The 16996-nt window shown below is 42.3% G+C and overlaps 1 protein-coding gene across 1 annotated transcript; it reads left to right on the top strand.

Annotated features, from left to right (window-relative positions):
- Positions 1-1469: 1469 nt before the first annotated feature.
- LOC145596745 (uncharacterized) lies at positions 1470-7726 on the top strand. Its single transcript, XM_081652950.1, has 6 exons — positions 1470-1475; positions 1702-1778; positions 1899-1946; positions 4045-4108; positions 5279-5362; positions 7343-7726. The coding sequence occupies exons 1-6, from the start codon at positions 1470-1472 to the stop codon at positions 7376-7378; spliced, it is 315 nt and encodes a 104-aa protein (XP_081509076.1). The 3' UTR covers positions 7379-7726.
- Positions 7727-16996: the final 9270 nt, after the last annotated feature.

Genomic DNA, 16996 nt, shown 5'->3' with positions numbered 1-16996 from the left:
TACCGTAATAGAAACATTCGCTTCCTCCCTTCTTCAAGTACTCCTCAGTATGGTTGAGTAACAGGTTGACTAATGTCACTGTCGAGCCCTCATCAATATAAATGAGGTTGACTATATCAAATCCATCGTGGAGTTAGAGCAGGATAGTATCATGTGCAGAGTCATCATCGAAAGGCCTCCCTAGGATATCCATCTAATTGAGTAATTCAATCAGTTCATTGACATGGGTCCTAACTGACTGACTAGGGATGAGTTCCTTAGCCATAGTCTTACAATGGATATTGTAAGTCTCAAGGGATCGGATTAACGATATCTCTTACATTATAGTCGTTGAAGCCTCCACTTCCTTATGCCCCAATGCCACCTCGGCAGATGGCACGAAGACATTCATGCATATTGGTCAACTTATAGTTCCTAAACCTTCTTTTCCAACAAGTTGGAATAGATTCCAATATGAGATTCCTGATTTTCGCTGCATCTGAAACATATTTCGCATGCATTTCAGGTGTAAAACCAACTGTATACCTGCTCTCAATGGGTATATATGAACGAGTTTCAAGCTTTTGGCTTTTGAGAACATTTCTCAGCTCGTTTTCCCATTCCCTGAAATTTCTGAGATTCAACCTCAAATTAAGTTTGGTTGGCAAAATAGTGTCGTGGTTAAGGTTATTCATCTACAAACAAAAACAAAACGAGGCAAAGTTCAATAATTATGTTTAATAAATTTTAAGTACCATAAGCAATTTAAATTTGGTAACTTTAAAACACTTTATTCAGTTAAGGAAATCATTGATGGGAATAATCCCACCTTTTGAGTGTCAGAGATTAACAATCCCACCTTTGGGATTCTTTTTAATAATCCCACCTTTGATATCAATGCGCTGAAAATAGTCCCAACCGGTCATGTAACCTGCTATAACAAGTTACATGACACGTGGCGGCATGTGATTGGTCAAAAAAAAAATTTTAAACAAAAAAGTTACATTACATTGGCTGACACGCCTAAGAACCTCAAGTCCACAATAAGTAAAAATTAGGGCCATTTTGTTAAAATTATGATCTAATCACTATGTTTAACATTACATTGGCTGACACGCCTGTTTTGGGTGTTTTTGTCCCTCGGGAGAGTTACAGCTCGAAGACTAGTCCGGTGCGGCCTGTACCTGCAAGACAAACGGAGACACCAATTGGTAGGTGCTCCGCCTCCGACGATCAATTTAGTAACTTGAAAGGAGAAAAAAAGGTGCGGAAATTTAGGTGGGGATCTGCTAGGATTTCTAGCTCAGTTGTCTCTATAAAAGGGACAGTTTGTAATAAAACACTACTACAAAAAGAGTGATTTTTGGACGCAATTGGTTCGACGCTGTTGAAGGGGCGTCAGTCTATAATTTTTGGTTCCGTCTTTTTGCGACGCTTTTTGTAGTCGAAAATTTTCTCGACACTTAAAAGCGTCAAGAAACTCACGTGCTATGCACGTGAGTAAGGTTGCCCGCAATTTTGAATTTTTTTAATGAAATAATTAGCGGGTTCGTCTTTTTTCACCCTCAGCTCAGTCGAATTAGTTCCCAATTAAACGTCTTCGAAAAAGAAAAAAAAAAGAAAAAGGTTCCCAATTAAACTGCCCATATTCTGTTCTGCTCTCCTCCAAATTTGGACTCCATCATCACTTTCATCAGCGACAAAAAAAATCTCACATTTTAGGTTAATTTCTGGGTTTTGCTTGCTAAATTTCAAGGAATTTGGGGTTTTGTGGCTCGTCACTTTCATAAATTTGAGGTATTAATTTACAATTTGCTGAACAATATTGTTGCTAGGTATATATCTCTATCGTTTTTGGCATATAATATATCACAATTCTCTAAATTTTCGTTAAAATTGGGAATTATTTGTTTGCATGTCTTCGATTTTGCGTTGGTGAAGAACAAGAATCAATCTCTTATTGCGAGGTAATTTTTTTCCCTTAATTAGATAAATTAATTTCTTTTTATGTTGTTTTTTCGTGAATTCTGTTTTAAAATCCAATTTTTCATGTTTTTTTTTCATATTGTTTTTTGGTTTTTGTTTTGATTTTTATGGCGTTTTAGGGTTTTAGTTTGGAATGTTATGGGTTTTTTATATGAATATTATAGGCTTTGAATTTTCTGGTTTTTGATATGAATTTTGTAGGCTTTGAATTTTATGGGTTTTTTTATATATATGAATTTTCTGGTTTTTGATATGAAATTTGTAGGCTTTGAATTTTATGGGTTTTTGATATGAATTTTCTTGTTTTTCTATGGTGATTTTGTGGCTGATGATTGCATTCTGTCCTCACATGCTCTACTCTTAGAAGCAATACTCATTCCCTTATAAATCATTAGACAACACCCCCAATACTCACGGCCTGCTGCTGATGAATCAGTATAAGTTTGTTTGTTCGTTATTATGATATGTACGTATAGAGCCAAGGCAGCAGTGTGAACTGGATATGATCCTAGATTTGGGAGCTGTTGATGAATCAAGTCTTGTTGTTAAGAATGTACGTATTGTTGTTTTCTTTTGAGGTGTGGGAGCCATAGCAGGTAATCTCATATAAATAATGTACTCTATATATAAGAGGAGGACAGTGAGATTGATTTTGGGACAGTGAATTTGGTCTAATATTGGGCTTTATCTCAGAGATGAAATCAAACTTTATGATTTCCCCCTTAAATATGCTATATTAATTGGAAGTTGAAACACAGTAGTTTTTACATGGACTGTATCTAGCAATATCCTTTGTCTTTAGTTTCCCCAATTCCATTTTTTCCACCTAATGTGGTTCCTATCGTTCTTTTTTCCTTTTCCTCTCAGCTTCCCCATCTGGGTGCTCAGTTATTTAAGATTTGATCACTTTGTTTTTCTTCTATCATATTTTGATATTCTCAGTTTATTCGTTATTGTATTGTAGGAAAAATAGAGTTTGACTCGTTGCTTTTCCCTTCTTACACATGCATATTGCATGATGTTTGGGAATCATTGTAGTCTTTACAAGGACCCCTTCAATTCCTTACCCCATGAATTTTGTTACTTTCAGTGCCAATCTCCGCATTGTGCATATTTTGTCTAGCTGGACAATTTACACTCGGGTATCACATCTTGCTCAAAGGATATACACCTTTTTCTTTGTGAGTGACGAAGTAGAATTAAGATTTGATAAAAGATCTATACATAGGATCCATGACACTCCATCAGTAAAACAATGTGGCAGCAATGGGCACATGCCCATAGATTATCCAAAACTGCTTTAATTCTCTGATATTCAGGATTCTTTGTTATGGATGACTTATTTGTCTGTATAAAATAAATGAAGTATCTGAATAGATTTATAATTTAGATAGTGAATGAAAGTAGCTAATTTCTGTGTGTTCTGCCTAATTTTTTAATCATGATAGAACTAAATGTATAGCTGAGTTTACTGTTATTTGGTACTTGTGGCTTTTCATTAAATGTGAGGCTTTCATTTATCTTTTTGAAAGATCTCTTGATGTATAGATATTGCAACTTTTGCACTTTTGACATCAAACATTTCTATTCAACCTCATATCGCGGTTATATAGAAGAAAATATATACTACGTAGTTATGTGGGGTCTTGTTGATTTGTCTTGGTATACAGTTTCATTTTGTTTTAGGAGGGTAAAAATAATTCCAACAAATAGACACGTTGATAAGGATACCAATCTGAAACACTAATGTTGGCTACAATCTGATCACTACTGCCTCCCCTAGCCTAGTTCTCTTTCATTGCCTATATTTTTTTAGCTCTTATTTTGGATCAAGAATCTGAAATATTGACAATTGCTCGGTGATGACAATTGCCTCTTAGTGGTAAAAGTAAGCAATGTATGAATTTACATGATTGACAGAAATTTATGTGCAGAAAGCTTACTTCTAAGGTGGAACACTGTTAAATAACTTGTCATAAATGATTTGCATAATATTTAAACAACTCTATGATGTTTGGAGGGAAGCATGAGGCTAAAATTTTTCTTTATAAACAGATTTTTCCTTTGATGTTGCTGCAGCTGTAGATTTCTGGTTGAGAGTTACATTTCGCTTGTGGTTTTAGACAAGCCAAAGTTTATTAAGGTACGATTTTCATTGCATCAAACATCGATATATTCATAATCTTGTCTGATTTTGTTATGGTTGAGTAAAGTCTCAATTTTATACATTTTATATTTACTCTAAATATGGAGTCCTAGTAGACTCCTACTGTTGTCTAGCAAAGATAGATTACCAAAATGGATGTGTGTGAGTTAGTTGGATTTGAATAGCTTCGTGCCTCAACTTTCCTTTTTTTCACTATTATATTGGTGCCTTGGTGCCTTTTTTTGTTCACTCCGGATTGGCGAGATGACATTGATTTTGACGACAAGGAGGAGGTTCTAACCATAGGTAAATGTTTTGTATTCAAAGTTGTCTGTTGATGCTTGATGTTGTTGTGGTGTGATCCTGCCCTATTGCTGCTGCTTGTTATTGTGGGGGGAGGGGGAGGAGGGCTAGCTTGTGTTATACGTGTTATACATGCATATGTATTTTAAATATCATTGTCAAACTTGTTCTAAATTTGGATATATGGAATTGTTTATATCTTGAAACTTGTATTGAGCTGCATAATTAATTGTGTTATACGTGTTATGTGCTAATGTCATGTTTGTTTGGTTTTTATTTTTATTTTTATATTTTTTTTCCTTACTTCATCATGAGATCAGATTTTGAGACACACATATGATATGTGTAGCATGCTTTCTTTTTTGATTCAGTACATGCTAATTGTGTTATACGTGATTCAGTACATCTGATTTCAGTTCTGGATTTCAGTTTTGATTTCAGCTCTGAACATCAGAAATGAATTCTAGAACTGAAATCAGAACTGAAAATCAAATCTGATTTCAGTTCTGGATATCAGTTTTGATTTCAGCTCTAATCATCAGAAATGAATTCTAGAACTGAAATCAGAACTGAAATTCAAATCTGAATTCAGTTCTGGATTTCAGTTTTGATTTCAGCTCTGATCATCAGAAATGAATTCTAGAACTGATATCAGAACTGAAATTCAAATCTGAATTCAGTTTTGGAATTCAGCTCTGAACATCATAACTGAATTACAGAACTGAAATCAGAACTGAAATTCAAATCTGAATTCAGTTTTGGAATTCAGTTTTGAATTCATCTCTGAACATCAGAACTGAATTACAGAACTGAAATCAGAACTGAAATTCAAATCTTAAAGCGCTTGTTGGACAATTTTCTCAGATTGTAGGTGCAGTTCGTCAAGGGAATGCATCTCCGGGTCTTCTAGACAAAGCATCTGAATTCTTAGGAAAAGCAAAACATCAGGTAACAAACTGATCTGAAGTTCAGAAATGGAAATCAGAACTTCAATCCAAAAATGCTTGTGTGTGTGTGAAATTCAAAGCTTGTGTGTGTGTGTGTGAAAGTCAGAGCTTGTGTGAATGCTTGCTTGTGATGTGTGTGTGTGTGTGTGTGTGTGTGTGTGAGTGCCTTGCTCCCCTGCTACTGCTTGTCTGCCCTGCTCCCCTGCTGCTTTTATTCTGCTTGTCTGCCCTGCTCCCCTGCTACTTGTTGTATTGTGTAGTAAGTTGTTGTATTGTGTATTGTAACTTGCTGTTTACTATATATTCTTAACAATTTCAGAACTGAAATCCAGAACTAAAAATTGTTGATTATTTGATTATTAGTAGTGCATAATCGACCTATAAATTGTTGTATCGCCTTATGAAATTGGTTAAATTGCCTTGTTAAATCAAAAGTTTTTTTGTTTCAATTCTCCCTTGTCATCAAGATTTGTTTTTGAAATTTCATCGCATTAGCTGTATGTTTTTGCTACCCTCTCTTGCTTTATATACTGTATTTGATTCATATACTATGATGTTTGAATGTTACAATTGCATTAATCTGTGTATGTTTGGATGTTCAGTGTGATTTTTGGGGATCCTTATTTTTGAACTCTTTAATTTCTTGTAATTTGAGAGCTTGAAAGCTATATTTGAGTATGATAGCAAAAAATAAATAAAATTTTATTGCTTAAGCTTGCTGTGCATATTCTCTGAAGCTGGTGTTCTGTTCAAATTGATTTTTGTGGAGTAGTATAGTTTTGTGATTTGAAAACAATTAAGATCTGGGTTTTGGTTTAATTGCAAGAAGTTCATCATTTTGTTTGGCTATTAAAATTTTGAGTTTTAATCTGGGGTTTTGGTTTTTTATGGCAAGATGTTTATCTGGCAATTATACTGAGTTCTGAACTGGGGTTGTTTGAATTATACTGAGTTCTGAACTGGGGTTGCTGTAGACTGCTAGTATGGCTGGGATGCTTCAGAAATGTTCCTGGTATTTGTTGACATTCCTATGTGCATATATCAAGTTTTGAGTGTGACCACTGACAGAGTATTTTTGAAGTATGTCAGGCAGACTGTAATATTAAGTTTTGACCAAGTATATCCTGCTATTGATTGAAGGACTTAACCTCTGAATAACATGTATTAATAATTAGCATTTCACTCATCTTATGTAAATTGCTTTTTTGGGATAAGTTGGAATAAATAAATAATTATTTTAACTTTTTAGCTCGTTTAAGGGCTATCTTGAGGAGTGTCATCATTTGGGAATTATGAAATACAGCATCAAAAATTATGATCATCTGAATTAATCATTCGTTTCCAATAATTATCAGTTAACATTCTTCCTTTTCATATATATCACAATCCCATAAAATTCAAAGCCTACTGTGATGTGCTATTTCTTAATGTGATAAATGAAAAGGAAAAGTTTCTGTTACACTCTTCTTTCTCCTTAATGTGCTATTTCCTACTGTGATGCCATGCTTTTCACATATAGAGAAATGCAGAGTATTAGTTTTTGTTCATTTGTTTTTTAGACATTATGTTTGATGCCATGCTGTAATACCTAATATGTGAAAAGCTCTTTGCTGCTTCTTTTCTTTATAATTTTCTAATAAAGACCATAGTCCATAAGTTACTTTGGTTGCGCTTCTGAAAAACATCATCAGCTAATTGCCCTGTATAAGGCTTAGGTTGGTAATTTATGACATCATTTCTTAATTAGAGTAATCTACTACAGTTTCCTGCTTTTACATTCCTTGTGAAAAATTGTTGATACCCAATATAATTCTTTATTTTGTTAGCAACTGGGATAGTTTTGGACTGAGAAAGTGATGTGTGTGTGTGTGTGTGTGTGTGTGTGTATAAGCCAATATAATTTTGAGCTTGTGTGTGTGTGTGTGTAAGGCTATATTGTGTAATGTACTAATTTATACTTTGTTTTTTTTTTTTTTTTAAGATTGGAAAAGGCAATGTAGGAGCAACAAGAGAATAGGTCGAGACACTTGAGCATCAAAACAAGCGACTATATCTATCTATTTTGGTTTTTAGTCTTATTTATATTAGTGATGTATTTATTTAGGGACAAGCTACTATAATATGCGACTTTTTTTTATTTTAGTTAATTGTGTTGATGTTTTCTTTTATTTATAAATTTGGTAATTGTTAGCAACATACTCTTATTATTGTTGATTAATTATTGTTTTTTATTTAATCTGATCTAAACTTGTTATAGTGAATATTTGTTTATTTTAATTTTAATGTTATTAATTTAATTTATGATAAATTTAAATAACTATATTGTATATGATGGTAATAATTTAATAAAAGGAAAAAAAAGAAAAAAAAAAAAGCTTAAAAAATAAATCTAGACGCTTTTTAATGTCTACATAATTGCACATTTTCAAATTTCAAAGACTTTCCCGCCATACCATAGGCTGACACGAATAAACGCAAAACAACAAAAAGCGTCGCAAAATTTGATTATGTGGACAGGAAAAAGCGTCGCTAAAAAACTACATACATTTGGGATAATGCGCGAAATACGTGATTTTGGACGCTTCGTATATTCGTTTGGACAATAAAAAGCGTCGAGAATCTCGACGCTTTTTTGTGTCTCCGAAAAATTTTCGACTCTTGGATTTGCGACGCTTTTTTGCAGCGTCGAGAAATTATTTTTCGACGCTTTTTAGCGTCGAAAAAAGGCCTAAAAAGCGTCCAAAAAACACGCATTTTGTAGTAGTGAAATGGAAAAACGTGCCCTCCAAAAGAGGGGAATCTCCCTATTTATAGGGTCCTTGGGAATTGTGCCCCTGATTAGGTCACAGAACCCTAATCAGTGGTGGGCTGCGCCACATTGCGGCTTTCTCGGGATTTGGGCCTGAAAGCCGTCATTTCCCCCAAATATCTGGGATGACACGTGTCAAGCAGGGATAGGTCCACTTTGGACCATCCTTGGGCTGACACGTGTCGCCCTCTGGTTGGTCCACATGGCGGGGTAAAATTACCCTAAACATTTGCCCCTCACAGATGTGACGTGGCACGCCACGTGGCATCTGTGACACGCGTCACTCTCTGAGTGGTGGTAATTTTACCGCCAAAATTTATTGTTCACCATCTGAGTAAATTACAGGAATACCCCTTCATTTACCCTCTTTATATAGCCGTTTACCCTCATATTTTTGTACGTTTCACAAAAATTTCCAGAGAAAACTTAGAGAGAATCTTGAAAGAGAGAGTAGAAGTCATCCGTCTGAGTCAAGCGCAAGTTTAAGAAAACTCAGCCTCCTCAACACAGGCGGACCCGTCTACCTTCAGATCTCAAATCTAAAGGTACCGTCTCTGACTCTCTCAGCTCTTTTTCATTTTACCGCTTGTACATATTTCTTGCAATAAATGGATTCATGCATCACCAACACACACGGCACAACCTAGGGTAGAATCCAGCCGTTCATCAGGGACGGCTGAGTCTAGGACTGGTAGTGCCGTCTCAGGGTGTTGGGACCACCCTCATGCTTGGATTCCGACCATTTGCGCGTCTGTGCAGGACACAATGGCTCGGACAATGCAGACGGCACAAGACCCTGATTATAGATGTGAAGGCTCAGGCGGCCAAACGCCTGAGGGAGAGACGTCTCGCTCTGAACACCAGACGGCTCCGGAGAGATCCCTTCCGCGTGGCCCCCCAACTCCTCCAGACTTGTTTTTGGACGAGTGCGACCAAGGCGGTAAGAAGGCCGCCTCAGCTTCTGTCTCCCAATCTGGGGAAGAGACGGGGAGCGGACTTGCCGTCTCCTCTTCAGAGAGCAGTGATGATCTTCCTCCGCTTGAGGATAGCGAGGAAGAAGAGAGAAAGAAGTGGAACGAGAAGGACGATCCCTTCAAAATCCACGTCTCCATGAAGGACAGGGACCTCATGGAAAGAGGCCTTAAGAATTTCCTGAAAGCACACCCAATGGGAGACGGGTGGAAAATAAGGGTGGCTCCTCCAGACGGCACCATCTCTTGGGAAGATGCTGAACGCAACGCCAACGGCTACTTCGGCTGTTACGAGGCGGCGTTCAAGGCGGGTCTGCGCTTCCCCCTTCACGAGGCGATGAAGGCTATTTTGAGAGGCTACGGCCTTGGAGTCTGGCAACTTACCCCCAATTCTTGGGCAAACATTCTGGGGTATGTTTCCGCCTGTGAATTCCAAGGAATTCACCCCGGCTGGGAAGCTTTTGATAAGATGCACTATCTTAGCCGCAGCCCAGGCGGGTATAGAGCGTGGTATACTTTGACCACGTTTCCTCAGTATATGATGATCTTGGATAAGGTCTCCAAATTTGATGGCTGGAAGCACAGGTTCTACCTGATGACGGCTCCCACCAGGCGGGAGAACTTCGAGCTCCGCCAATACAATAAGAAGCCCGACCTTCTAGGTCGGAAATGCTGTCTTCCCCGGATCCCGGATGAGGACTTTGATAAAATAATCGAGGCTGACTTCTTCGGCCTCGCAGACGCTACATTGTCAACCGGGGAGACAATTAAAGTCCCCAAGAACTGGATCCCTAAGAGCGCCTGGCTTAGGGATGAATGCTTCCTAGCCGCCTGCGGGCTAGGGCACATGTTCACCAGACGTATGCGCCTGAATACTTTTCCGTCTGTAGTAATTTTGTGTCGGAATAGTTTTTGATGATGTACTAATCGATTCCCCTTTTGTTTTTGCAGAAGAAGCTCTGAACATGTTGCCAGACGAGAAGACCCCCAGACGGTCCTCAGCACAGATCCGCCGAGAATTGGCGGAGGCCCAGGCGCGAGAGCTCAAGGCCAAGGTAAACGTCTGACTCTTTTTGTGAGTTTACTTTCAAAGTTTACTTTCTTCGACTGCTAACATTAACTTGCTTATTTTCTCAAGGAGGAAAGGTGGATAAGACGTTTGAGAAAAACCTCAAATGGGCTAGGGAGGATACCACCGCCTCTAACCCCAGTAAATCCTCTAAGAAGGCTGCCTCCACCGCAACTCCCAACGCCCCAGGCGGGAGACAGATGCGGATAGGGGGAAGAAATGAGAGAGTGAGCGGCTCTGTTGGCCTTGACTTGGCCAACCCCCTATCTGCAACCGGGGGGTTCACCGCGCCTGCCAGCGGCTCTCGTCTGGCCGGCTCTGCAGGTAAGAACCCTTTTGAATCCCCGCCTGAGCTGGGATGGCCGTTACGAGTGAAATCACACTCCTAGCAGACGTCATCCTCAGACGGTCGAAACCAGATAGGCGCTGCTATAGTATCTCACTCTGACACTGATTATGGTGCAGATCAATCTCCCCGCTGGCCAGACGTCCAGAAGCATGCCAAGGCCATGCTGGAGGCTGTCAGCAAACGGGATAAGGATGTTATCCCGGGGATTGAGACGTTCAATCTTGAACGTATTCTGACCCTCCTAGCTGAGGTAAGACACTTGAACAATTTTCAATAACTTTCTCCAAGTTTTTTCTTCGCCTGCACTACTAACCTTGTTTGCTTTTGCAGGCTCTTCTGCGGGTAGACGGGCTCAAGCGTCCTTACACCCGCAAACGGGACGAGGTAAGACGGGCCAAGCAGGCCGCCACAGATGCCGATAATTTTGCTTTGTACTCGTGTATAATTGACGATCTTTAAACTAAAGCAACCCAAATGACACAGGCGGCTAAGATTCAAGAGCTGGAGGCGGATCTGCAGGCGGCCAAGAAGAGGGCTGAGGATGCCGAGGCGGCTCAGAAACAGGCGGAGGTGGACCTCCCCAAGCTCAGGGAGGACCTCAAGAAGGCCCAGGAAGACCTTGAAAAGCTTCAGGGAGCCTCTTCAGAGAATGCTGATCTGAAGAGCAAGGTTGCCAAGTTGGAGAAAGAGGCGGCCAAAACTCAGGATAACTTCCGAGTGACTCTGCAGGCGGATCAAAACCGTCTGGTTGCTGAGATGGCCGCCGACAACGAGGCTATGATGAGGATCCCCTGGGCTGCCTTGTATCCCGACAAGGATTATGGCGTCTGGGCTCTGGCTCACAAGTATGCTGATGAGGTGATCTACTTGAGAGAGAAGGGTGAGCCAGAGCCTGATTCCTTGCTCGCCTGGGCCGAAACTGAGCACCCCGAGCCTGAGCCTGAAGCTCCCGGGAATGAAGAAGGGGAGAAGGGCCCGGAGGGACCGCCTGAGGGGCAGTAGATTCAGCGGCTGTGCGCCAACTCTTTTTTTTTTTTTTTTCTGTGGCAGTATGCCATTAGTTTCTTTTCTGGCCTGTGTGCCGAGTATATTTGTATCTTTACCGGCTAAGGAGCCGTGTTTGTCAAACAATTTCTCTTTCTCGGATGGGATCCGGATAACAATTAATCCATCACAGCCGTTTGGTTGGGTGGAAATTCAATGAATGCACCGACTGAGTCGGTTTTATTACTTTGCGCTTGTGTTTGAACTTTAATTTTTACATCTTCAGATTTTTCAATTTTTGCCTAACTTATCAAAAGCATGCGGCGAATTTTGCCTAACTCGTCAAAAGTATGCGGCTGTCCTTGCCCCTGGACGCCTGTGTGGTTGGTTTCAAATGGAGTTGGTTGATTGGCTTGGGAACGTCTGATGCTGCAAAGAGCATGATACGTTTGTAAGTCAATCAATCACAATAGTGATTGCCCCAAACCAAGTACACAGCCGTACATTAACAGGCGTTTCAGTCTCTAGCTAGACGGCATTGTCCGTCTAAGTAGAGTTCATATAGCCATTGCACAACTCTTTTGCTCCAAACGAGGATGTGTGCAATTTAAAAACGAAAAAATGCTAAGTAAGAACTGCAGTCGGTCGCCGACTGATGTCGTTGGACATCCAAGTTCCGAAACTAGGTTGTTCCTTAGACTGTTCAGGTCAGACGGCTATGGATGGCTGATTCAGCCGTCCAATTGTGGCCGCCTGCATTGGTACGTAGAGTAAGCAAGTTGGCTTCTTTCTGCGACGATTGCACCCGGAGGGGTGTCGCCGGACGCCTTTGTCCAAGTTGGGACAGGCGAATTTATGGGAAAAGCAGCCATCCGGCCATTGACCTCTGGTCTTGTTTGGGACCGGCTGTATAGCCACTAAGCGGTTTTGTGCTTAGCTTAATTATCTGGCCATTGGCCTCTCGTCAATCAGATGTTAATTCAATTTCCAAGTGTCAAACTCAGAGAAACAAACAAGTGACTCGTCTGGGATTCAGACGGGGCATAAGACAAACAAAACAAAAGTGAAAACAAAAAGCAATTTCTCATTAATGTACTTCTTGTTTACAAAAATTACAAATCTCAGAAGTAGTACTTTTTCAAATTGTCTACATTCCAAGTTCTAGGCAGGCGCCTGCCGTCTGGAGTTTCCAGGCGTAGGTGCCATCTCTTACTTCTTCATAAATCCGGTAGGGGCCTTCCCAATTAGGAGTTAGCTTTCCAAGCTCATTGGCCCTATCGGTTGCCTCCATTTTCCGTAACACTAGGTCGTCCACTTTCAAAGGACGCCTGTGTACTCTCTTGTTGTAGGCTCTTGTCATTCTCAAACGGTAAATCTCATGACGCAAGGCGGCATTGCCCCTGCGTTCTGGGAGTGAGTCCAATGCCAGGCGCATTGCCTCCCAGTTTGCCTCTTCATCATAAAGCATGACCCTGAGAGTCGGCTCATAGTGTTCAATGGGCAAGACGGCTTCAGCACCGTAAACCATGAGAAATGGGGTTTCACCGGTTGCCCCCTTTGCTGTTGTCCGGATGGCCCATAGGACATGGATTAATTCCTCAGCCCATAAGCCACCGGCTCTTTCAATTTTCTTCTTAATGCCGTCTGAGATCAATTTGTTGAAGGCTTCAACTTGGCCGTTTGCTTGGGGACGGCCGACTGATGCAAAACAACTTAAGATCCCTTGATCTCCTAACCAAGTTTTTAGCTGAGGCGTCTCAAACTGAGGACCATTATCAAACACCATGGACATAGGAACCCCATACCGGGTGATAACATTCTTCCAGATGAAAGAAATGACGTCTGATGTCTTGATATTCTTTACCGCCTCAGCCTCTACCCACTTGGTAAAGTAATCCACAGCCACCAAGATGTAACGCTTTCCGCCTGGTGCAGGCGTGTAAGGACCTAAAATGTCCATGCCCCATTTTGCAAACGTGATTAGGCTGTGGATGGCCGTCAGATCAGTAGCCGGACGGTGAATAAGTTTGCCAAATTTCTGGCACTTGTCACATTTCCTCACCAATTCCTTGGCGTCTGCCTCTAGAGTGGGCCAAAAGTAATGTCGTCTGGCTCTGACGGCTAGGGATCTGCCGCCTATATGGGAGGCACAGAATCCGAGTGCAAGTCTTCAAGAACTTCCTTCCTCTTTTCTGGGATTACACACTTCAGAAGAGGCTTAAGAAACCCCGCCTTGAAGAGCTCTCCATTTCTTAACTCGAAGCTTGCGGCTCGCTTTTTCAGAACGGCTGCCTCCTATGGTGAATCAGGAAGTGTACCGTCTGAGAGATATGCCCGGATGCCATCCATCCAGGTAGAGCTTCGGTCTAGGACTCCAATGGGATCTTCATAGATGCTTCTTTTTTCAAGTACTTCCCAAAAGACTGATCGAGGCGTATCATGGCAGGCGGAAGATGCAAGTTTTGACAGTGCATCCGCCTGGTTGTTATCAGACCTGGGTACTTGATTCAAATGAAACTCCTCAAGTGACCCAGCCTCCTCTTTGACCGCCTGAAGATATTTGATCATAGCCGGGTAAGTTGCCTCAAATTTTCCCTCATATTGGCTAACGACCAACTGTGAATCAGAGTAGGCGTCAATTTTTGTTGCCCCTGCCGCCTTACACATGCGGATTCCGGCTAGCAGGGCTTCATATTCCGCCTCATTGTTTGAGGCCTGAAATTTGAACCGCAGTGCATACTCATATCTGTCCCCCTCAGGAGACTCATAAATTACGCCTGCACCACAGCCGTTCTTTGTAGAGCTCCCGTCTACATACACTTTTCAAACCTGATCAAGATTATCCGGGGCCACCGGACGAGTCATTTCCACAGTGAAGTCGGCAAATGCCTGACCTTTCACTTCCTTCCTTGGTTCGTAAGTGAGTTCAAGACTTTGCATTTCAATATCCCATTTCAACATTCTGCCGGATGACTCCAAGGTAGACATTGGCCGCTTGAGTGGCTGGTCGGTGTAAATCACCACCGGATGAGCCAGAAAGTAAGGCTTCAATTTTTTGAATGCCATGCACAAAGCAAGGCCAAAATTTTCAACCACGGGGTACCGGAGTTCAGCATTTTTAAGGACATGGCTAATGAAGTAAACCGGGAGCTAAACGCCGTCTCGCTCAGCAAGGAGAACGGCACTGAGAGCATGATCTGAGACGGCCAAATACATGTACAACATCTCCCTAGGCAGAGGACTGACCAGCCTAGGCAGAGAGTGCAGGTGCTCTTTTAGCTTCTGGAATGCCGTCTCAGCATCGTCTCCCCATTCAAACCTGGTCTTCTTCCTGATTGCTTGGAAGAAGTAAAGGCATTTGTCACCTGACCGGCTGAGGAACCTCCCCAAGGCCGCCAGGAAACCAGTTAGTCTTTGAACTTCCTTGACAGAACGGGGTGACTTCTTGTCAATTACCGCTTGTATCTTTTCGGGGTTAGCCTCTATCCCCTTTTGATCAATCAGGAATCCGAGAAACTTCCCAGACTCAACACCAAAGACGCATTTCTTGGGGTTTAACCTGACCTTATGCCGCCTGAGGGTGGTGAATGTTTCTCGGAGATCAGCAAGATGATCCGTCTGTGGCTTGGATTTGACTATCATGTCATCGATGTACGCCTCCACATTCCTCCCAATTTGATTAATGAAGACCGTATTAATCATCCGTTGGAAGGTGGCAGGCGCATTCTTCAAGCCAAACGGCATCACAGTATAACAAGATAACCCCAAATCAGTGACGAAGGCCGTCTTCTCTTGATCTTTTTTCCAGAGGGGTATCTGATGGAAGCCGGAGTAGGCATCCTTAAAGCTCATCAAGGCGTGACCGGCTGTAGAGTCGACCAGACTGTCGATCTTTGGAAGCGGGTAACTGTCCTTTGGACACGCCTTGTTGAGGTCTGTGTAGTCAACACACATGCGTCAGGTCCCATTCGGTTTCTTGACAAGGACCACATTGGCCACCCAGTCGGGGAAATTACAGGGCCGAATGAACCTGGCGTCTAGCAGCTTTTTGACTTCGGCAGCTGCCGCCTGACTTCTTTCCTCGCCATGGTTTCTTTTCTTTTGCCGGATGGGCTTCTTTTTGGGATCCACGGCGAGTTTGTGGACAGCGAGATCCGGGCTGACGCCTGGCATCTCTTCCACTTCAAAGGCAAAGATGTCTTTGAATTCTTTCAGCAGAAGGTGCAAGCTTGCACCCAGAGAAGCATAAGCAACCGTCCCAACCTTCACAGTACGCTCTGGAAGGCTGTCGTCCAGAACGAGATCAATATTTTCACCGTTCCCAGGTCAGTGATTGCTATTTTTTCTCTTTCTTCACCTCCACCAGCAGAGGCGCTTTTCTTTTCTTACCAACGGCTGGTGGGGCAGGGTTGGCATCCTTGACATCGTCAAGGTCTATTGGTTCCTTCTCTTGGCCGTCTGAGGCCACAGTGTCTTTAACGGCTGAGATGAGCACTCCCGAGCCGTCTTCTGATCCCCGTTCAGGGAACCAACAGAGCCATCATCCCGCTCATACTTGATGAGCATGAGAGACGGGATGATCACCGCCTTGGCTTCGTTGAGGGTTGGCCTACCAAGGATGATATTGTAGGCGGTCAACTCCTCCACGACCAAGAATCTGACGACAATATGTCGTCCCTGGCCTTTTTCTCCCAGCCGGATGGGCAAGTCAATTCTGCCGGCTGGGTAGACCATCCCACCCCCAAAACCAACCAAGGGGTGGGTGACCGGATGCATGCTGCTGACATTGTATTTCAGCTTCTGCAGGCACCGGAGGCTGATAATGTCCGACGAGCTGCCGGTGTCAATAAGGATCCGTCCAACCAGTTGATTGGCAACCTTACATTCAATGACGACCGGGTCGTCATGCGGACGGCGGACGCTGCCCTTGTCCTTCTCAGTTATGAGGACGTCTGGGAAGGTGGAACTGGCAGACGCCTGCTCATCATCATCATCCTTGTCCATCTTTCGAAGATGGCTCTTGGTGCCCCGGATGGTAGTGCCACCACATGAAAATCCGCCTGCTGTAGTGTAGACCGGATCCTTGTCGGTATCCGAACTACTAGTAGGCTGGGTAGCCTTGGAGGACTGACCCTTGTTTTCTTTTTTGCCCCAGCTGGGGACTTTGAAATGTAGGACTTTAGAAGCCCTTTATCAGCCAGACGGTCCAACGTCCGCTGTAAACTGAAGCAGTCGTTGGTGTCATGGCCAACCTCCTCATGGAACTGGCAAAATTTATTTTTGTTCCGTGAATGGACGGAACTCTTCATTGGATTCGGCTTCTCAATAGACAGCCGGTCCTTTACCTCCATGAGGATGGAGTTGCAGTCTTTGTTAAACTCGTACTTGGGGACGTACGGTTTAAACTCTCTCTTTTTCTTCTGGGACGGCTGGTCGAATCACTAACCGCCCGG

Source organism: Chenopodium album, chromosome 20 (genome assembly GCF_948465745.1).
Source record: "Chenopodium album chromosome 20, dcCheAlbu1.1, whole genome shotgun sequence".
NCBI classification, from domain to species: Eukaryota; Viridiplantae; Streptophyta; class Magnoliopsida; order Caryophyllales; family Amaranthaceae; genus Chenopodium; species Chenopodium album.
The sequence above is the reverse complement of the archived record's forward strand: the minus strand, read 5'-3'. Positions and strand labels throughout refer to the sequence as shown.

Coding starts and splice junctions, on each gene's coding strand:
- LOC145596745 (XM_081652950.1), top strand. Junction 1,779..1,898: donor CACTTTCATAAATTTGAGGT/ATTAATTTACAA, acceptor TTGTTTGCATGT/CTTCGATTTTGCGTTGGTGA. Junction 1,947..4,044: donor AATCAATCTCTTATTGCGAG/GTAATTTTTTTC, acceptor ATGTTGCTGCAG/CTGTAGATTTCTGGTTGAGA.